Source organism: Panthera uncia, chromosome F1, assembly GCF_023721935.1.
Source record: "Panthera uncia isolate 11264 chromosome F1, Puncia_PCG_1.0, whole genome shotgun sequence".
In the NCBI taxonomy this organism is placed as follows: domain Eukaryota; kingdom Metazoa; phylum Chordata; class Mammalia; order Carnivora; family Felidae; genus Panthera; species Panthera uncia.
Genome location: NC_064813.1, coordinates 41014403 through 41037143, shown reverse-complemented (window position 1 = coordinate 41037143; position 22741 = coordinate 41014403). Strand labels below are relative to the sequence as shown.

Genomic DNA, 22741 nt, shown 5'->3' with positions numbered 1-22741 from the left:
GAGAGGGAGAGGGAGAGGGAGAGGGAGAGGGAGAGGGAGAGGGAGAGAGAGAGAGAGAGAGAGAGAGGGCATGAGTGGGGGAGGGGCAGAGAGAGAGGGAGACACAGAATCCGAAGCAGGCTCCAGGCTCTGAGCTGTCAGCACAGAGCCCGGCGGGGGTCTCGAACTCATGGATAGTGAGATTATGACCTGAGCTGAAGTTGGATGCTCAAATGACTGAGCCACCCAGGTGCCCCTCAAATCTATTTTAAAATAGGCTTCTTAGTTATGAAAATTTTCAATATGATCAATAGGCCAGGAGAAAAAGGGTATAGCTGCATAGAAAAAGAATAACTTCTACTCGCTCTGAGAATGCAAGGAAGACTCCTCTAAATAAGAACAGCTACCCATCAAAGCCTCTTGGAGGGTGCCTCAGTTGGTTAAGCGTCCAACTTTGGCTCAGCTCATGGTCTTGCGGTTCGTTGAGTTCAAGCCCCGCATCAGGCTCTGTGCTGTCATTGCAGAGCCCACTACAGATTTCCTGTCCCTTTTTCTCTCTGCCCCTCCCTGCTCATGCTCTCTCTCAAAAATAAACATTAAAAAAAGAGAGAGAAGTTAAAACTAAACACAATAAAAAAAAGATTTTTTTCTTTAGTAATTAACACCAATGTTTCATTGCTAAGTCATAAAAGGAAAAAAAAATTCCAACCTTGATTTCTTTCCATAAATAGAACTTCAACTAGGTAATCACTCTAACTCCCAAACATCCTCAAGTTAGTCCATATCTCTCCATACCAACTTCCAGGACCACTACATCTATGCCACTAACTCCTCTCCTCCAGATTATTTTAACATCCTGCTAACTAATATTCTGGACAGCATTCTTGTCTCCTTCTAATCTTACTCCGTATTTTAGGCAGGGTGATGGTTCTAAAATGCGTATCTGAGCTTTTGATTCTCCTTCATAACCTTCCCATGGATTGCTACTAAGCCCAAAGACTCTACAATGGCTTAAAAAGCTTTATATGGGGGTGTGTGGGAGGCAGGAGTCGGACACATAACCGATTGAGGCACCCAGGTGCCCAACACCGTGTACTTTTTCTGTCACAGAATTTATCACAATATATAGAAATATTCCCATCTGCCATTATACTATAAACTTCTGAGGACTGTGATGGTATTTATTTTATCCAGTGGCATCTACCTAGAATCTAGCAGAGTAAACACTCAAATGTTTGTTGTTGAATACAGACACAAGATAATCTGATTTACCTGAACAACCACCACAAAAAATACAAACCATCCTTGATAACATTACAAGAGAGAAGCGTCATGATTACACACACATGCACACACACGCACACACGCACACGTGTATTAGAATGAAGGTACCTTTCTTTGGTGCTTTGTCAGTGTTTGTTTCTGTAGCTTCAACTTTCTTCCCTAACCTCTGTGCAAGGCTACGCTTTAATGGAGGATCGCTGTCACCACCTACAAACAGACAGAACTTAGTTTAAGAGTTTAAATCCATCTTCAACAAGGTAAAGAACTATAAGCAAACAGACAAAACAGAATAATTGTTAAGTTTTCTGCGTTTATATGGTGTGTTCATTCACTAGCTTCCTTAGAATTCAGTGTTAGAGAATACAAAGGTAGCAGAAAGAAAAAATAAGGAACAAAAAATTAGAACACACAAATCAACACCTACCAAATAATAGACTAAAACTACAAATGGCCCTGAATGATAAGCCCTGATTAAGGCCAAAATTCAGAATTAGGAATATGTGGGAAAAAAAACAAAAACAAAAACACGTACAAACAAAAATCTTATTTGGCCAACTGCTGAATTCTAGGCCTATCTGGGGTTAAATGCACCTGTGATGATTAGGTGACGAGCAAAGCAATCATTACATTTTCCTGTGACATGAAGACTCTGAAGACTAAATAGCCCTCTCTTCTAGATAAGAAATCTAAGGTTATGGAAGATTCTGTAGGTTACTGAAGTCGCCAGTTAGTGATGGAGCCAAGACCTGAACCAGGTTTCCCGCCCCCTGGTTTGCTGTCTTGTACTGCTCTACACAAGGTGTCTACGTGTCACCAGCTGAAAGTTGTTTTTCAGGTTGCCCGACTGAAGGTATCATCTTTGCAGGGTCCCATTAGAAACTGGAGAGACGAGACACAAGGTAGGATTTTTCTCTCCATTCTCATTTGTAATTTAAATGTGAAACCATAAAATCACAAAGTTTACATGTACGCTGACATTTAAATAAAAAGTCGTATTTTTTAGCTAAAAAACCCAAGTTCCAATCTGTCCATAGAAACAAAGAGATATCTTCTTTACTGTTTTTTCAACACAGTACCTTCTAAAAAGCTGGTTATAGTCTAAATTGTAACACTACAAATTTCTGTAATCAATAAAAGGTATTAACGCATACGTGAAAAACATCAAGAAATTCTGTAAGTTCTTGCAGCCAAGAATTCAGAAGGACCAGCAAATCAGTATCGACAGGACATTCATGCAAAGGGAGTTCTGGAGGACATATCATGTTAATGCACAAACAGAAAACCACAAAGGATCTGCCCCAAATTTATCTCACCTACTGAAAATTTTCGTTTTCCCAGTCTCTCGGTTAGACTCAATCTTACCAAGGGTTCTTCTCCTGAAATGGCAAAAACAGGATTTCTCTACCATTAGTCAATTTTTCTGTATTCAGTAACTAATAATGGGTTACAACGTATGCTCTGATAAGTCCACCCAGGAAGTCTCTTGAAAGTCAGGTCTCAGTATTAAGACTATATCTCACCGGAATTAAAAAATACATTAATTATTTAAAAAAAAAAAGACTATATCTCATTGGGAAAAAAAGATTTAACCTGTTAAATATTTTTTTTTTTAAACGTTTTATTTATTTTTGAGACAGGGAGAGACAGAGCATGAACAGTGAAGGGTCAGAGAGAGGGAGACACAGAATCTGAAACAGGCTCCAGGCTCTGAGCTGTCAGCACAGAGCCCGACGCGGGGCTCGAACTCACAGAGTGGGAGATCATGACCTGAGCCGAAGTCGGCCGCTTAACCAACTGAGCCACCCAGGCGCCCCTATTAAATAATTTTTTAAAAAGTTTATTTATTTGAGAGTGAGAGCAGGGGAAGGGCAGAGAGAGAGGGAGAGAGAGAGGATCCCAAGCAGACTGTGCTGTCAACATAGCGCCTGACGAGGGGCTCGAACTCATGAATCATGGGATCATGACCTCTAAGTCAAAACAAAGAGTCGGGTGCTTAGCTGACTGAGCCATCCAGGTGCCCTATTAAATAATAATTTAAATAGCCAAATGCGCAGCCCAAAGGGAATTAATAACACAGTCCTAATTCTAACAGTAGCCAAGCATATGAACACAGGCTGTGTTCTGACCAACTGATTATAAAACCCAAGCTCTTCTTTTTGCTTGTGCACCTCGATACGCTCAATGAAACCACAGTCTACTCCATTGCTAACCGTTGTCCAGAACTTTGATTACCAGCAAGAAGTGAGCTCTCTTTCTTCTAATTCTTTGTTGTTTCAACAGCACATTTAAATGTATCTACGCTACACTTACTTAGGTCATTATTTCTTACCACATTTAAAACTATTAAGAGAAAAGACTTCCATTTTTCTACAGCTTAAAGACTTTATTATAGTTCTTTACTCACAATGGGCAGTCAATAAATTTGTTGAGTGGATACAGATAAATGGTAAATGTAAAAATGAAACATACATAAATGTGAGAGCTGCTTGAATAAGAATTTTAACCTTTTATAAGTAAGAGTCAAAGGCACTGATTTTTCTTCTCATCCTTATATGTGACCAACATACTAAAGTCTTCCTGCAAATCCATCGAAGGTACACTACACCCTAGGACTTAGCTCTTTCAGTTATACGGTAGTAGTAGCCTGACAACTCTCAACCCAGACCGACCTATATCTCACCTTGTTTGCTGGAAAGAGTTACTGTCCTCACTACTGTCCGGACATTCTCTTTTTCAGGACCAGGAATGGGCTGAGGTTCGAGTAAAAGACTGGAAACTCCGGAAGAACCTTCTGAATAAAGCAAGTCAGAGAGCAGCAAATAATTTAGGAAAAAATAAAGCCATTACAAGCCAAGAAATTTTGTTTTTGTGACCAGTTAAGTTCAACACAGATCACTGGAGGACTATGGGCCAGTCTTGTATAGGCAAACCTAGTTGCCTTTGGTGAATTAGGGTGGGGCAAGAGAGGGGAGAGAATCCCTATTTCTTCTCTGCCTTGGTCACAATGTAAAAATAAAATATAAAATTGTTTCCAGCGACTCAGGCACTGAATCTACTTTTATTTACCAAGAAGGCTAGCTCCTAAAGTTAACCTCAGAAGCACGCCAGCCACCAAGTGTGTCAACTCAACCTTTTAAAATCTGTCTTTTAATCATCTGCAAAACACAACTCCAAGAACAAGCCTTAGCAACGGAGTACTTAGAACCAACCATTTGATCCTCTCTAAATACTACTTTTCACACTGGATCTGTAGTTTTTAGGGTTGGAAATATAGGCCAACCAGGCTGAGGCAAGCTCTAGAAGACAACAGCTCCTGAGAAGAATTCAAACAACTCAAAATAAAGTTTTTCCTCGCCTTAGTGTGATTTATATGCCATTCTTTGGAGTTGTCTTTCTCAAGACAGAGCAGTTCTTCCCAGTACACTGTTGTCCACGTCTAGCTCTGAGTTAAAAAAGCCGCCCTGATTTCAAGAAGTCTGTGCTTAACTTCAAACAGACCACATGTGCTCATTCTGGCTGCTGCCAAGTGTCCTCATCAGAAGGTCCTTGTTATTCTCCTGTAGTAAAATCCGACCACCCGTGTCAAAACTGATGACTTACCACCTTGCTTCTTGGATTTTTCCTTCATTTTCTTTGACTTAATTTCCTCAAGGGTTTTTATTCCAAAATTCAAACATTCACCTGAGAAACCCAAACAGAAACCACATGAGGAAAGAACACCTCACGCCCTCTGTGTTTTATTTGAGCACAGCAAGCAGGCAAATGTTTTCTGGACAAATAAGAGAAAGTATGTGTAAATCCGCTTGTGCGTACAGTGGGGGTGGAGGAGAGAGAGGTGGCGGTGATCATGATCCATTCCCAAGTTATTTAAAAGAGTTCGGGCATATTCAACAGCGCTGCAAGACTCAGCGCTGCAAGAGCAGGCACCAGCAACAAGACGGCCTCTTCTTACCTTGCTTCAAACTGACCCCAGGTTTGCGGGCAGAAGCTGCTCGTAATCCATTGTGAACTTCGGGAGTTGGTTGCAGGATGGGCGTTTTGCTTTCATCGCCTTCCTCCGAAAACTGATCTATGTATCAACATGTAAGGCAAATGTACAATTAACAACAGGCTCTAATTCTGATTTCTAACTCACTAAATGACCCCCAGTCACTTATTTGTCTTAAAGGAAGAGCTGAAAACTCACCATCATCATCTTCATCATCATCTGCAGCATTGATTACAACTGGTGGATGGGTGGGGCTGGGAACATTTTCCGAACTTTCTACTTTCATGACACTTCGCAGCTGGGGGGAGGGATTAGACTGGACAGACAGTTTGTTCTGTTGAACTGTGAGCTGGTTAGCCTTCACTTCCTCTTCTGGTGACTCAGGCACACTGGGGAGCACAGCTAGATACACAACATCAGTCAGAAGTTAAAAATAGAAGATAAAGTCCCACTTCATCAAAAAATCTCCAACCGCATAGAAGTTTGGTGCACTTTCCTTATGAGCACTTATGTCCTTTTATACCCGATTTCCCCATTTTCACACTTAAGTTGCACACTCCCGGGGAGGGAAAACAGGGCTTTTAGCTAGTAACTCCTCACTGTACATAAACACAATCAAAGTAGGTGTTCAAAACACAGATTAATCTGGAGGCCAGACGTATAAAACTGGTTGCAAATTCTAGACATTTAATACTGAAATTTGAGGCTTTTTGCTCAGCAAATAAGAGACAGTAGATATAACACTTCTGAACCAAACCAGAGAGGAGCAAAGCCACTTTTTTCTCTTAAACGGGGGCCAAAATGTGTAGCCATCAAATTTTAATCACCTAAGCAGGGTTGGCAAACCCTTTCTGTAAACAGTTGGACAGTAAGTATTTCAGGCTTTGCAGACGGCTGTGTCTCAACTATTCAACTCTGCAGCAGGAGCATAAAATCTAGCCATAGAAAATATGTGAATGAATGGGCATGGCTTCCTTCCAATAGAAGGTTATTTTATAAAACAGGTGGGGGGCCAGTTCTGTCGAACCCTGGCCTGGAGAATCAAGTTTCTTTTGGAAAACTCACTGGGTCTGATAAGAAAATGGGAAATGAAGCTATCGTAATCTAAACTGTCATGCCGAGAAACATTTGTGAGGCAGCATGGCTTTTGGCGACAAAAGCTTATGATACTTACTGGTTTGTGAGCAGGGCTATCTAGGTATAAGTCATTTAACCTTAAAGAAGAGTTCAGCTCCCTCATCTATAAGGTGGAAATAAAACTGTTCTCTTGCAGGACTAAAAGGCCATGTATGAAAAATACTCTATATACTGTACACAGCAGGTGTTCATTAAATAGTAACTATTCTTTTAAAACTAAAAACACATCTCACTTTTGCTTGGAGGTAGGAAAAGGCCATCAACGTAACGTCCTCTGTTGTGATGGAAAGCGCAGTTCAGCTTCTGGCATCCCATTGGCTGATTTTCCCAGTAACACGGAATCTCACTACGTTTTTTCTAGAGGAAAAAACACAGTGTTTTCAAATAAAAAATGTTGTGACCTGTGTTACTTTGGTCATTTGTTTTCTGAATAATAAAGTTCATCACAGGCTTCAAAACTCTGAGGTATGTGAGCTGTGAGCACGAGGGTTGCTGAAAGTGACGCTCTTCATGCTTGATGGGGAGAGGAAGTGGGTAGGGAAGTAGTTCCTTTGCTGTTGTCTCATCCTAGAACCTCTAAATGCCTACACTTAACTTACAGATGCAGGATAATATATTAGTTAAGATTATGGAATCAAAGATACTATTATGCTACATACTGGCCATGTGATGGTGGACAGGTAATTTAATGCCTCTAAGTCTTAGTATCCTCAGCTATAAAATGGCAAGAAGAGTAGCTATTTAAGTTTCGTATAAGGATTAAATGAAATAATGTATACGAAACACTTAGCACATAGAAAGGACTCACTAAACTGCAGTTATTATTTGAAGCTGCGAGTTCATAGCTTTGAGATCGATTTTCCCTTTTGTGACTTCTCCAAGGAAGGCACATGTAACACACTAAGGATCGGTATTTTCCTTCGCAAGCTACCGCACCCTTTTGAAGGGGAATGAGAAAAGAAATACCCTCACATCAAGAATAAACTGCTGGGTCACAGGATATATGCTCGGCAGAAATACATACGTTACTGCTAATGCATACACTAGATGTGTACATGTACACGTGTGTACGTGTGTTCAAAACAATACTGTTTGTTAATAGCTCCAAAATGGAAAACCAAATGTACACAAACACCAGAATGGATAAATACACTGTAGTTTTTTCATACAAGAGCACTCTACCCGGTACACAGAAGGAATAAACCAGTGCTACACTTAACATGACAGTGCAAAAGGAAAGAAGCCAGACACAAGAAGAGTACACACTGTGTGGTCGCACTGATGTAGAGATCAAAACAGGTAAAATTTCTCCGTGGTAGAGCAGTCAGGTTAGTGAGAAGTTTCGAGGGCACAGTCGGCGACAGTCAAGAGATAAAGGGGGAACACAGAACTGCATCTGTTGGATTATGCTGGATCACTCATCATAATAAGCAACCTAAGGTTTAAAACTGTAGGAAGAGTGGGGCTCCTGGATGGCTCAGCTGGGTCAGCATCTGACTCTTGATTTCGGCTCAGGTCATGATCTCACGGTTGTGAGGTGGAGCCTTGCATCGGGCTCTGTGCTGGGCAGGGAGGCTACTTAAGACTCTTTCTCTCTCTCCCTCCACCCCTCTCCCCCTCGACCATGCACACAGGTGCGCTCACTCTCTCTCAAAAATAAATTAAAAAAAATTCTAGGAAAGAATAGCAGCATTGCTTCAGAAAGCTAAAAATATGGGAGAGAGAAACAAAAACAATTACCATTATAAAAAGATCCTTAAATGTAGCAAAAAGGGCAAAGATAAAAATTGACGATTTTGAGAAATTATTTGATAATACACTGTGTCAGTGGGAATGTGGAAGAATCATACAGCCCTGTGTACTGATAATGGAAATGAAAATTAGCTCAACATCTCTCAAAGGCAGTTCGGTTAGAAAAAAAAAAAGTACTTACAAAACTTATGTCCTGAGTTTACTGCCACATGTATAATTACCTATTTTTGTTTTATTTATTTATTTATTTATTTATTTATTTATTATTTTTACATTTATTTTTTGAGAGGGAGAGACGGAGCACAAGGGCAGGGAGGGGCGGAGAGCGAATGACACACAGAATCTGAAGCGGGCTCCAAGCTCTGAGCTGTCAGCACAGAGCCCCATGCAGGGCTCAAACTCACAAACCATGAGATCATGACCTGAGGTGAAGTTGGACACCCAACTGACTGAGCCACCCAGACGCCCCTATAATTACCTATTTTTAAACAGTACAGCAAAGGGGCGCCTGGGTGGCTCAGTCGGTTAAGCGTCCGACTTCCAGCTCAGGTCACGATCTCACGGTCCGTGAGTTCGAGCCCCGCGTCGGGCTCTGGGCTGATGGCTCAGAGCCTGGAGCCTGCTTCCGATTCTGTGTCTCCCTCTCTCTTTCTGCCCCTCCCCCGTTCATGCTCTGTCTCTGTCTCAAAAATAAATAAAAACATTAAAAAAAATTAAAAAAAATAAACAGTACAGCAAAAACCTTTACCTTTCAAAGAAATGGACAGAATTTATTAGTCTCCTGGCACACGCAAAAGGGAAGCATAATAGTACTGTTCTCTTTTAGACAGAAGTAACAATTATTCAATTACTCCTTCCTTAAGGCAGAACCTCATACTCCTGGGTCTGTCTTTGCTTAAGTTTTTTTTTTTTTTTTTTTTTGGGACAGACAGAGACAGAGCATGAACGGGGGAGGGGCAGAAAGAGAGAGGGAGACACAGAATCGGAAACAGGCTCCAGACTCCGAGCCATCAGCCCAGAGCCCGACGCGGGGCTCGAACTCACGGACCGCGAGATCGTGACCTGGCTGAAGTCGGACGCTTAACCGACTGCGCCACCCAGGCGCCCCATGTCTTTGCTTAAGTTTTTACTTCTTTCCTGGAAGCAGTTTTCAAATTACTGGATGACTTCTGTAATGATATCCTCTATACACATGACACATGTATATAGTCACATGACATTTACTTGCTCTGTTTAACACACTTACTGGATTTTGTTTCTTTTTTAAAAAATGTTTATTTATGGGGCGCCTGGGTGGCTCAGTCGGTTAAATGTCTGACTTTGGCTCAGGTCATGATCTTGCAGTTCATGAGTTCAAGCCCTGCGGTGGGCTCCCTGCTGACAGCTCAGAGCCTGGAGCCTGTTTCCGATGCTGTGTCTCTCTCTCTCTCTCTGTCCCTCCCCTGCTCGTGCTCTGTCCTTCTCTGTCTCTTAAAAAATAAAATAACACGTTAAAAAAAAAATTTTTTTTTAAAGTTTATTTATCTTTGAGAGAGAGAGAGAGAGAACACACAAGCGGGAGAGGGATAGAGAGAAAGGGAGACACAGAATGTGAAGAAGGCTCCATGCTCTGAGCTGTCAGCACAGAGCCCAATGTGGGGATCGAACACATGAATCTTGAGATCAAGAACTGAGCTGAAACCAAGAGTTGGATGTTTAACCAACTAAGCCACCCAAGCACCCCACTGGATTTTGTTTCTAAATGAAAAGTAATACACAATGAAAACCACTTGGAAAATGGTAATAAATGCTTGCTATGCTATTACCCAAAAAGAAATACAGAATTCTCTCTCCAAATATATATCTATATCTGTATCTATAACTAAAGGTGTGCCTGGCTGACTTAGTTGGTAGAGCAACTCTGGATACTGGGGTCATGAGTTCAAGCCCCATGTTGGGTCTAGAGTTTATTATTTAAAAATAAAAAAGAAGAAGAAAAATTATAAATGTCTACATGTATACTTAAAAACTTAAAAGTATTCCATAAGTGTACCCACTTTTCACTTAGCAACAGATCCTCCCTAGTAACATTCTCCTACAGAATTTTTTTTTTTAATATTTAAAAGGTAATACAGCACATCGTCCAAAGACATACAACTGATTCTCATTATTTGCAGTAGTTATAATCTATGAAGTCACTACGAATACTAAATTAGCTAATAGTGAACCAGACTGCTCCTAAGGGAAATACAGAGTTTAAGTTAGTCAGGTTCCTGCAAGTTTCTGGTCACATTTTTATCAAATAATCAATATAGCACGGTTGAACGGGTGTTTGTGGTTAAAGACACCTTTTTTAGTGTATTCATTAACACAGAACTCAAGGCCAAGGGCACTATACCTCACAACTGAATGAAGCTTATCTAATACAGGTATTTTCTACATAAGGCACTTTAAGAACTTTGTTGCACTTAGTAACACTACACAGCACTTCAGCACCACACTTGGGAACTATTTTAATCAGCAAAATCACCAAGAAAAAGGACAAAAATGCAAAACACGTGGCTTTAAACAGACCACAAAAAGGACACTTGCTAATGGTATGAGAACTAAAACAAGCCAGCAGAGTGTCACCTTGTTCCATCTCAGCTGGGAGTGTGTAGGTCACGTGACTCAAGTTTTTCAATGCTTTGCACATATCTGCAGATGGCCCATGAAACACAAGTATTGATTTGGGGGTTACAAATAAATTTTAGCAAGTAGGTGAATTTGCAAACATGGAACCCATGAATAATGAAAATCAACTGCATGTAGAGGGGGTTACAGTAAAAACGCTCCTTTCCATTCCTGTCCCCACTCCCTGACGACCCATGTTTTAAGTTTCTCTTTTATACCCCCCGAGATTTTAAAAATACATATGCAAATGAAAAACAAATATAAATTCTTCTCCCCCCTTTTTTTTTTTACCAAATGGTAGCATATTATGCACCTTATTCTACCCCCTTGCTTTTTCACTGACAATATATCCCAATCTTTCCTTATCAATAAAGTTTCCCTTTTAAAAAATTTTAACAGCTGTCCAGTACTCCACTGTATGAATGTAGCAATTTACTTTATTAACAATTTTTTTTCATGTTTTATTTATTTTTGAGAGAGAGACAGACAGAGTGCAAATGGGGCAAAAGCAGAGAGAGAGGGAGACATGGAATCCAAAGCAGGCTCCAGGCTCCGAGCTGTGAGCACAGAGCCTGACGCAGGGCTCGAACCCACAAAACCATGAGACTCATGACCTGAGCCGAAGCCAGACGTTTGACCGACCGAGCCACCCAGACGCTCCTAATTATAGCAAATTTATTTTAAATGAGGGTTAGGCTATTTCACATATCTTATCATTACAAATTATGAGTAATTCTGCATCTATCTCCTTTTGCACATATGAGCACAGATGACACAAAGCTAAAAACACAAAAACAAAACAAAACAAAACAAAACCCCAGCATACAGTATTTTTGAAGATACAGCCCAAAGACTGCTATCCTTAGGTAGCCTGCTTGCTAAGTTGGCCCTTGGTTGGCATGTGGGAACTTGGCTCTTGGAATGTTCCTAGTCAGTTAATTGATCACGGTGCCTAGACTGTGCAAATAACATGTCTTAGGCTGCCATCCTTCTGGGAGTCCAGAGTTCTGGAATGTGATAGGTAGAGGGTGCTTACATGATTAGCCCCATTAAAAATCTTGGATGCTGAGTTTCTAATGGGTTTCCCTGGGCAGGAACATCCCACACGTAGTGCTGCACTTTCATTGCCAGGGAAGTGTGTGCTCTGTGTGACCCGTCATGAGAGGGAGATCATAAAAGAAAACCGCACATGGATTCCTCCAGACTCTGCCTGTGTCTTTTTTTCATTTATAATCAGTGTACCTCCCCATCACTGTAATAAATCTTAGCCATGAAATACAACTATATGCTGAGTCTCCTGATGAGTTCTAGAGTATATCTAAATGTAAATTTTTTTTTCAGATTTATTTATTTTGAGAGAGACAGAGAGAGCATGAGCAGGGGACGGGAGAGAGAGAGGCAGAGAGAATCCCAAACAGGCTCCGTGCTGTCAGCATGGATGACAAGTGGGGCTTGAACCCCACAAACTGTGAGATCACGACCTGAGCCAAAACCAAGAGTCTGACGCTTAACCAACTGAGCCACCCAGGTTTCCCTCTAAATGTAGATGTTCTTAGAGACTCTGACACACCACGCCTTTTAGGGAGTTGTGCCAATTTATACTTTGCCAGTACTACATTAATTTTCAAAAGCTGCAGAGTATTTCTCTGAATTTATTTAGTGAATTCCCTGCTCTTTGGAAGATAGGCAGCACAGAATGCAGTTAAGAGGCCATAAATCTAGAACCTACCTGGAGTAGCTCTGTAACCCCAGGCATATAAAGTGCATGGTCAGTCTTCCTTCCTTCCCCACCTCCCCTCAAACAATGTAGTCCAAGGGCATTAGGTGAGGCTGAGAGATGAGAGGTAGGCATTCACGCTGGGCATGTGGCCCAGAGCAGGGTGTTGGAGCCTGACTGAATGAGGAAGGCATCACGTGACAAGGCGGAACTGGCCTAAGGTGTCAGAACCCAGAAGGAGTTGGGAGGGTGGCCAGCACAGTGATGGAGCCCAAGCAGGGTGAGCAAGGCTTCCGTGCAGAAGGGATCCCAGGGAAGGATAGGGAGTGTGTATTTATGGAGGGCCAGCGTAGAATGGGCAATGACCAAGCAGGGTAAGGAAGGTAGGTTCTTCCCAAGTGGGGACCTGCCACAGAGTCCGAATACACGCAGGGTGAGAAAGTAGGCATCTCACATAGGAGGGCTCTCCAACACAGATATCAGAGACCAAAGGTGTGAAAAGGGCATCCGCGGGGAGAGGAGCAGTATGTTGGGGTCCAAGCATGGTGAAGATGAGGTCCTCACGGTGGAGCAAGGAACAAGGCCTGTTACAGGGTTGTCGGAACCAACACAAGGTGAGCAAGATGTCCCTGTGGAAGAGCAGCAGCCTCATGTGTGATGTCAGAGCCTGAGAGGAAGGAGGAGGCTGTGATACGACACTGGCTTACGGAACCAGGGGACTGATAAAATCAGCTGATGTTAAGGACAGTGGGAAGCGACTTTCTTACTTTTGGAAAAGAGAGTTACAAGTATGGAAAAGGAGAGCCTAGACTAAATAAACTCTGCAGTGCTGGTGAACTGAAGGCATCTTTGTGAACTCTTGATTCAATACACAGACATAAAAAATAAATAATGAGGTAAATGTGTCTATATGAATACACTTATATACTCCCCTGTTCTGACCATTGCAGGCCTGGAAGCAGTGAGACTCCAGGAGCTACCCAAATCTTATTTCTATATACATATAGCATTCTTCACTAATAGGATCCAGGGCTCCTTAGAGAAATGGTTGATTCCAGGGCTGGAGGAGGAAAAATACAGGATGAGCCTAATAAAAAATCTTGTTAGGCTAGAAAGCAAAAAGGTGTTCAAAGAATGATGTAAACATCAAAAGGACACAAAAGTCAGCTTGAAGGGCAAATCTGGGTCAACTTGATAAAAAAAAAAATGATAGTAACGGAGTGTAACACATTGAATAAAAGAGAAAACCTTGAGTTCACACAAATATAGGTGACCAAGTGGAAAAAACGGAAAGTTTGGTAGGAAATGGGGCAATGACAGGGTCTCAAAGTACCTCTCCACAAAATACATATTAGTTACAAAAAGAAAAACTTTATAGTGAAGCAATCCGGTACCACCTTAATGAAGGGATCAGGGTTAATTTAACATCACCAGTAATGGGATAATTAAAGACTATAGGACTGTGTCACTAATGACATGCAATGAGAAGAACTAATACTCCCGTCAAAGATACATAACTCGAAGTTAGTAATGAGGAAATACCAGACAAACCCAAACTGCAGGACATTCTAGGAAATACCTGGCCTATACTTACCAAAATGTCAAGGCAAATGAAAAGTAAAGAAGACTGAACAACTGTTTTAGACTGAGGGAGAATGAGAGCGAGGACAACTACATACAACACTAGATTCTGGACTTGCTCCTTCTGCGTTAATGGATGTAACTGATACAATCGCGAAACGTGAATGGGGTTTCTGGATTAAATGAAGGTAATATACCAATGTTAATTTTCTCATTTTTAAAAAACATATATCTACTTATTTTGAGAGAGAGTGAGAGAGCGCATGTGCATGTATATGTGAGAGCAGGTGAGGGGCAGAGACAGAGAAGGAGAGAGAGAGAATCCCAAGCAGGCTCCACGCTGTCAGCACAGAGCCTGATGCGGGGCTCAGTCTCATGAACCAGGAGATCATGACCTGAGCTGAAATCGAGTCAGATGCTTAACTGACTGAGCACCCAGGTGCCCCAATTTTCTCATTTTGATGGCTGTATTATGGTTATGTAGGAGAATGTCCTTCTTGTTTGTAGGAAATACTCATGAACGTATTTGGAGGTGACAGTTTACTCCCAAGTGGCTCAGAAAAACGTTTTATACTGTACTTGCAGCTTTCCTCTAAGTCTGAGATGGTTTTAAAATAAACATAGAAACAAAAATACTCCCCAGTGACACATACAAAATTTTTACACTTTTGACAGATTACCAAACTGCCTCCTAGAAAATGATACCAATACTCCAAAATATCAAGTTATTAGGTGAGCATTATGACAGAAATTTCACTATCTCATCAAAAAAAAAAAAAAAAAAAAAAGTAACCTGCATATTACATAAAATGTCATTTCCTCCCTGTATTTTGCATTGGCCCATCACAACACCAGACTACATATTACAGTACAAACTGAAACCTTACATCAATCTCCATGTGCCGAAACCTGCACACCTGTCGAAAACAGCGCCCCTCTTGCCACAGTGTGCAAACAGTTTCATTTCCTAGTGCCGCTTCACAGTGACGGAATGGACAGCTGTCACCCTGTAAACAAAGAGAATACAGAAAAGAACTGTGGTACCAAAACAGAGCCTACGTGAAATGTTCATTGTAACAGTTTCCTGGCATCTAGACAAACACAAAGGAGTAAGGAGACAGGCAAGGTAGAACACAGTGCAGGGGGAAGACAAGAACAATCTGAGGTCAACAAATATATAATTTCCTTGACAGTATCCTTCATCTGATTTTATAACGTAAGTGACATAAGCTGAGAGATGGGGTTCAAAAAGATAAGTGGGAGTATTTAAAGTGGTACACTTTAAAAATACATTTTACAGTTCTTCAAAACCGTTTCAATACATCTTGACTTGTGTAACTAGCTTTTGATGGAAAATCAGAAAGTTAATAGATTAGGATTTCAGTTTAAGTCTATGCTTCATTATATACTTTATACAATGGTAATATCTTAAACAGAACACTACTGCTGTGCAACCTGCTATGTGATCAGGGCTTTGCTCAAAACTGATCATTTTAAACACAGCACCAAGATGATTTTAAAAAAGTTTTTTTTTAACAACATACACAATTATAGAATTAGTCATAAAGGCGCAGAAAAGTGGGTAGATCTGAATGAAGCCGCAGAAGAATCAAGCAGAAAAACAGGAAGTCTGGACACAGAAAAAGCAAAAAATGCTGCAAAAGCGTATTTGGAAGAATGGCTTGATGACTCAGCAGGAAATCTGAAGAAAAAAAGTCAAATTCAACCCACGATAGTTTCTAGAAGTATAATACAACCCACACATTCATTTAATGCAAAGTAAATAAAATCAAAGTTTGCAAGCTGGGCCAAAGCACTCCTCATTCCGAAATCGCCCCAAACAGATTAATTATCAATAAGAGAACAGTGAGTGATGCCTATGCGCTGTAAACCTTTCCACTTTTGTAGAACGTGAAGGGCAGTGAAGAGCATACGAGAGGAGAAAAAACAAGGATGAACGATGAAGTCTCCCAGGACTGCTATTCTCTTTTTAAACAATGGTAGCAGGTAGCAGACAATGAACAGTTGAGGAAAACAAAACATAAAAACTTAGTATACTGGGTAAATCTTATCAAGTTTTATTAGAGAAACTGTAGAAAGAACTGATTTAGAGATGCCAATTCTTACTTTGGTACACGTAGAATAGAAAAAAAAATAGCAGTCTTCTCCTTGATTAGGCATGCTGGGTAGATCCTCAGATTAGAAGTGGCTTCTTGAAAACAAGCCACTGCTTCCTCAAGGCGAGGACCAGCTCCAAGTCCTCTTGAAATGGGTTTAATCTTCCAAAAGACCACTCAATCACAGAAATCGTCTTTAAAATGCAATCCTAAAATGAGGAGACAATGAATTAAAGTACTTCAGATAAATTCTGCCAACTTCTTCCTCCAAATCACCTTGACTGAGATCACATTGTTAAAACCAAATTTTAATTGCATGAATATGTCCTTACCTGTGCAGGGCTTAGTGAGCACTGGTTAGTATTTTATTCTTATGTGAATATTATACTTTCTCATTTATAATGTAAAATCTTTGTTAAGGATAGCCATGCCCTTCTTTTGTATTCTCTACGGTGCTCATTACATGACTTCAGCATAAAATAAGCATTGCTAACTCAATAAATAATCTACATTTTATTATTTTATTTTTAATGTTTATTTATTTTGGGGGGGGGGGGGAAACAGAGCACAAGAGAGGAGGGACAGAGAGAGAGGGAGACACAGAATCCGAAGCAGGCTCCAGGCTCTGAGCTGTCAGCACAGAGCTCGATGAGGGACTCGAACTCACAGACTGCAAGATCATGACCTAAGCCAAAGTTGGACGCTTAACCAACTGAGCCACCCGGGTGGCCCAATAATTTAATTTTAGATTATTGATGGGATTTACGTTATTTTACACAAGATATTTGCTAAATCTACGTATCTGACAAACTAGGTTTGTTTTTTTTTTTTTTCCCAACGTTTTTTTTTTTATTTTTTTATTTTTTTTTATTTTTGGGACAGAGAGAGACAGAGCATGAACGGGGGAGGGGCAGAGAGAGAGGGAGACACAGAATCGGAAACAGGCTCCAGGCTCCGAGCCATCAGCCCAGAGCCCGACGCGGGGCTCGAACTCACGGACCGCGAGATCGTGACCTGGCTGAAGTCGGACGCTTAACCGACTGCACCACCCAGGCGCCCCAAACTAGGTTTTTTTCATCTGACAAAAGTCCCAATATTTTCACAAGCATTTTTAATTCAAAAGTATACAAGTAGGTGGGAAAAGCTGTCTCACTAGAATAACTGATGAAACAATTACCCCTGAATACATCTGTAGAGCTAGCTTATGGAATTAAGATGGTTAAAGAGTTGCACACCAGGGCGCCTAGGTGGCTCAGCAGGTTAAGCATCCAACCTTTGATTTCAACTCAGGTCATGATCTCAGTTTGTGGGATCCAGCACCACATCAGGCTCCACGCTGACGGTGTGGAGCCTGCTTGGGAGTCTCTCTCTTCCCCTTCCCCACTCACACACATGGCCTCTCTCTGTCTCAAAAATAAACTTAAAAAAATTAGGCAAAATTAAAAAAAAAAAAAAAGAAATCATGGTTGACAAAAACAGAGTTGCACACCAATTATAACAAGGTGCAAGTCGTCCTTGGGATTCCTTCCATAAAATACACAAAACTACCAACATCCCACCCTCTGCTCTTGCCATACCCTGGCCTTCACAGTGAAGTACTCAAGAAAGCTTCTACAGAAATAAAAACACACGGTAAGAGCACCTGCCAGAATTTGGAAAGGGTTTCTATAAATTCATATATACCAGAAGACCAGGTTTCAGAAACACTGATCTACAACTTGAAATGAAATCAAACTCAATCATATCTCCCACTAATAATCCTAATCCAAGAATAGCAGACCACAATAAAAACCAGCCTTGAAGTCAGCAACCTAGGTTAGGAATTAAGAGTGCCACTAAACATATACTAAAACCTTTAAATGTGCATATGCTGTGATGCACAATTTCATTTCTAGAATTTATCCCGAGGTAAATATTCAATCAAGTTCATCATCACTTTGCTTCTAATAATGGAAAAAACACCCACATGTTCAAAAACTGGAGTCGTTTTAAAAAGTTATAGTACTTCCATGTGACGTGATAATATGTAGCATTATACAGATTTGAGTACTGGGAAATGGGGTGTGGCTGAAAAACCACCTACAAATGTGGAAGAAGCTTTGAAACTGGGTCATGAATAGAGACTAGAAGAGTTTGGAGGCACGCCATAGAAAAGCCTAGAAGAAACTGCTGCTGGAAATATGAATGTTAAAGGTGCTTCTGCTGAGGCTTCTGTGGAAACGCTGTTAAGAAAACGGGACACAAGGGGGTGCCTGGGTGGCTCAGTCGGTTAAGTATCTGACTTCGGCTCAAGTCATGATCTTGCAATCCATGGGTTCGAGCCCCTCATCAGGCTCTGTGCTGACAGCTTGAAGCCTGGAGCCTCCTTCAGATTCTGTGTCTCCCTCTCTCTCCCCCTCCCCCACTTGTGTTCTGTCTCTCTCACTCTCAGAAATAAACATAAAAGAAAAGAAAACGGAAGACAAGTGACTGGCAGAAAATCTTTGCAAAACATGTAACTAACTGAGGGGCGCCTGGGTGGCTCAGCTGGTTAGGCGGCCGACTTTTGCCTCAAGTCATGATCTCATTATGAGTTCGAGCCCCACACTGGGCTCTGTGTTGACAGCTCGGAGCCTGGAGTCTGCTTTGGATTCTGTGTCTCCCTCTCTCTCTCTCTGCTCCCTAGCCCCTGCTCACACTGTCTCTCTCTCTCAAAAAAAATAAACATTAAAAACAGCAACAATACATAACTCACAATGGACTGGTATCCAAAATATAAAAAGAACACTTAAAACTCACCAATAAGAAAATGAACAAACCAATTATAAACGGGCACAAAGGCGTGCCTGGGTGGCTCAGTCAGTTAAGTGTCAAAGGGGTGCCTGGGTGGCTCAGTCAGTTAAGTGTCAGACTTCTGACTTCGGCTCATGTCATGATCTCACAGCTGGTGGGTTTGAGCCCCGTGTCAGGCTCTGTGCTGACAGTGCAGAGCCTGCTTGGGATCCTCTCTCCCTCTCTCTCTGCCCCTCCCCTACTCAAGTACACAGGCTCTGTCTCTCAAAAAAAATACGTATTTTTTTTAAATGGGCAAAAGATCTAGAAAGACAGTTCACCAAAGATACACAGATGGCAAACACACAAAAAAATGGTCAACATCATCCATCATTAGGGAATTGCAAATTCCTTTTAGAATGGTGAAAATCCAGAACACTGACAGCACTAAATGTCGGTGAAGATGAAGCAACAGGAAGTTTGGAAGAACAGAGACCAAACTATTAACAGTAGTTACCACCAGGGTGATTGGCAGGATTACAGGTGGCTATTTATTATATTTTATTTTATGCTCATAAGAACATTAAATTTTCTAATACAATGCAACACAGACATAATAAAAAATTTAAGTCTGTCCTAACCGGCCTGCCCATCACAGATCCACTACAGAATTGGACAAGGATTGGACCCTTCATAGCACCTCACTGATCCACTAGGAGGATTCCCCTGACCCTAAACACGGGGAGTGCATTCTGTAACAGCAGGTACACCAAAAGGTAATTTAAAACACTACCTCAAATGGGATCAAGTCTCTAAGGGATAGCCAAATAATTACAATGATACATATACAAAAAGAGAAAGTATTAATGAGACAAGAATAAAAACGTTTTACAAAAGAAAAAAATGTTAGAAAGGAAAATAAAAGGTTCAGGGGTCAATTTCATTCCTGAAAACATCCCAAACAAAATGGTACTTAAGAAATAATAGCAAAACAGCATGAATTGTTGCAAATTAGAGTGGTTTTTTGTTTGTTTTAGTTAGGCTCTGCAAAACTCCCTCACAGGGGCACAGAGCACGGAGACTGAACGTTGAGTAGATGGGCACTGCCTTACTAATGTTTCAACAGAACAGTTCCTTCATATATCTGTTTTACACACTGAACTTCTGTAACTTTCACTAGGGGGAAAAAAAAAGAATATAACCGCTATTCAAGAAAACAGCCCAAAACAAAACAAAAGCCATCTCCAGAGATTAAAAAAACAAAACTTGACAGTAATCAGCACTACCCCAACTTTGCAAGGACCTAAAACCAAGATGCACACTGATAAATTTCTTAAGTTTTAAAAGAAAAAAACTTTTCATGATGCCAAGAAAAACCGGATTACTTTTCAATAGTGAAAGGAAGCCAAGAGGAGTAACTCTCCTATCCCACTCCTGAATTAATGTAGGAAAAAGAAATTCTTTTAAAATCTTCATGCTAAGGACACAGCTTGATACAAATGAATATATTGCTATGAAACAGAGAAGCAAAAGAAAGTGCAAAAAATAAGAAAACACAAATTTCTAGTCTCTTCCCCCGAGATTTCAAAACAAGAACAGGAAGCAGAATAAACATTGATGAAAAACACAACTCAATTGTACAGTATCACCGTCAGGATATCTTCCAGAATGCGGAAAGACATCAACACAAGAAAATGTATATAACATGGAAATAATTCCAGGAGATTCAATTTCTATACAATGGAAAATCTTAAAAAAAAAAAAAAAAAAAAAAAGGAATGGAATTGGTAGAGATAATAAAATACAGTAAAATTTCCCTACACTGAATAAACTTGAGTTGTTTTTTTTTTTTTGAACCTGAGTCTGTAAATTAAAAGGGGCTCATCAAATGCCAGGCAGAAAATTTCTTTAAAGACATCTCTACTGGGGCTCCCAGCTAGCTCAGTCAGTGAAGTGTGCGACTCTTGATCTCAGGGTTGTGAGTTCAAGCTCCACGCTGGGTGTACAGATTGCTTAAAAAAAACCTTAAAGATATCTCTACTGTACCAGAGATAGGCTGAAAATGTCAAATTCCAAGGAGTGAAGATAGAATCACACAGAATTTCTAGGAAAAAGCAGACTGACAACAAAGAAAATCAGACTTGACATGACATCATCTGAATCTCTAAATGACGAAAGACAAAATGCTATGCACCAGAATTTAAAAGGAAGATTATGACCTTAGATATGTCCTTTCAAAGTACATTTCAAGATCTCGGGACTTGGAAGTTTTAGATAGTAAGTCTCCAAAAGTAAGGAGCCTGCTTGGATTCTCTCTGTCCCTCCCCTACTCGTGCTCTTTCTCTCTCAAAATAAACAAACGTTAAAAAGAAAAGAAAAAACAACAAGACTTATTGCTATTACAGAGTGAAATAGAACATTTAAATGTAGCATTCCCAAACAAGTGAATGTAAGATCCACAGAATTCAAGCAAGTCCATGGATAAATGTGACTTATGAAAAAAGTGGCATTTGAAATTTAAAAAACTTTGGCCTCCCATTTGAAAAAACAACAACAAAAAAAAAACCTTCTGCTTTATACAAAAAGGTTCCAGGGTAATAAAAGCAAAGAGAGCAAAGAGGCTTTAGCTCGCTAATTAAAGCTCTATACTAATAAAGATTCTAAATTGGTAACTGTGCTCGGCAAAAAGGACAGCTGCCCTGTTTATGGGACGGAGAGGCAATGCCACATTAGTATAATCCCTAGATTACATTTTTGGTTTTTAAGTTCCTATTTAAGTTCCAATTAGTCAATGAACAGTGTTTCATGTATACAAAAGTGATTGAACACTTCCATACGTCACCCAGTGCTCATCCCAAGTGCACTCCTTAATTCCCATCACCTATTTCACCCATTCCCCCACCCATCAGTTTGTTCTCTATAGTTAAGAGTCGGTTTCTTGATTTGTCTCCTCCCACCTTTGCTTGTTTTGTTTCTTAAATTCCACGAGTAAAATCATGTGATATTTGTCTTTCTCTAATTTTCCCTAGCCATAATACTCTCTAGCTCCATCCATTTTGTTGCAAATGGCCAAGATTTCATTCTTTCTTATGGCTGAATAATATTCCATTGTATACATTTACCACATCTTCTTTATCCATTCATCAATCAATGGACACTTGGGCTGTTTCCATAATTTGGCTATTGCAGATAATGCTGCAATGAACATTAGGGTGCATGTGTCCCTTTCAACTACTATTTTTGTGTTCTCTGGGTAAATATCTAGTAGTCTGATCGCTGGATCATAGGGTAGTTCTAGATTACATTATTAATATAAAAAATATAACCAAGCACTGGAAAATAAATGCATGGTATTTTTTTAAAAATGTTTATTTACTTTTGAAAGAGAAAGCAAGTCCGAGCGAGCAAGGGCAGGGCAGAGAGAGGAGACAGAGGATCTGAAGCAGGCTCTACACTATCAGCATAGAGCCCAGTGTGGGGCTCGAACTCACAGACCATGAGATCATGACCTGAACTGAAGTCAGACGGTTAACCAGCCGCCAGGTGCCCCTAAGTGAGTGATATTTTTTTAGTAGGCTCAGGTTGGGCCGGGGGTAGGGGTGGGGGGGAACCTTTCCTAGCATCACCATAGTTAAAAGGATATATCAAGAACTTTTACAAATTCAAAAAACATCTTTACTCACGTAAACTAGTACACCCTCTTTAGAGAATTGTATTAATTCACATCTGAAAACTGTTTTTAGGGAAAGAGTTTACACAGATGTGTGTACAGGGCCGTTAACT

The 22741-nt window shown here is 40.5% G+C and overlaps 2 protein-coding genes across 14 annotated transcripts in view; one reads left to right on the top strand and one right to left on the bottom strand.

Annotated features, from left to right (window-relative positions):
* The window catches only part of ETNK2 (ethanolamine kinase 2), a 407034-nt gene that overhangs the window by 251719 nt on the left and 132574 nt on the right, over positions 1-22741 (top strand). The gene's annotated exons all lie outside the window — the stretch shown is intronic.
* ZC3H11A (zinc finger CCCH-type containing 11A) overlaps positions 1-22741 on the bottom strand; it is a 46987-nt gene that overhangs the window by 14867 nt on the left and 9379 nt on the right. For all 13 annotated transcript variants that reach the window (XM_049634429.1, XM_049634418.1, XM_049634422.1 and 10 more), the window contains 9 exons: positions 16218-16416; positions 14978-15097; positions 6622-6745; positions 5450-5653; positions 5216-5332; positions 4864-4944; positions 3944-4054; positions 2577-2639; positions 1372-1470 (listed from right to left, as the gene is read on the bottom strand). In XM_049634429.1, the coding sequence (XP_049490386.1) occupies positions 1372-1470; positions 2577-2639; positions 3944-4054; positions 4864-4944; positions 5216-5332; positions 5450-5653; positions 6622-6745; positions 14978-15097; positions 16218-16271 (973 nt within the window). In that variant the 5' untranslated portion in view covers positions 16272-16416. The remainder of the gene's footprint in view (positions 1-1371; positions 1471-2576; positions 2640-3943; positions 4055-4863; positions 4945-5215; positions 5333-5449; positions 5654-6621; positions 6746-14977; positions 15098-16217; positions 16417-22741) is intronic.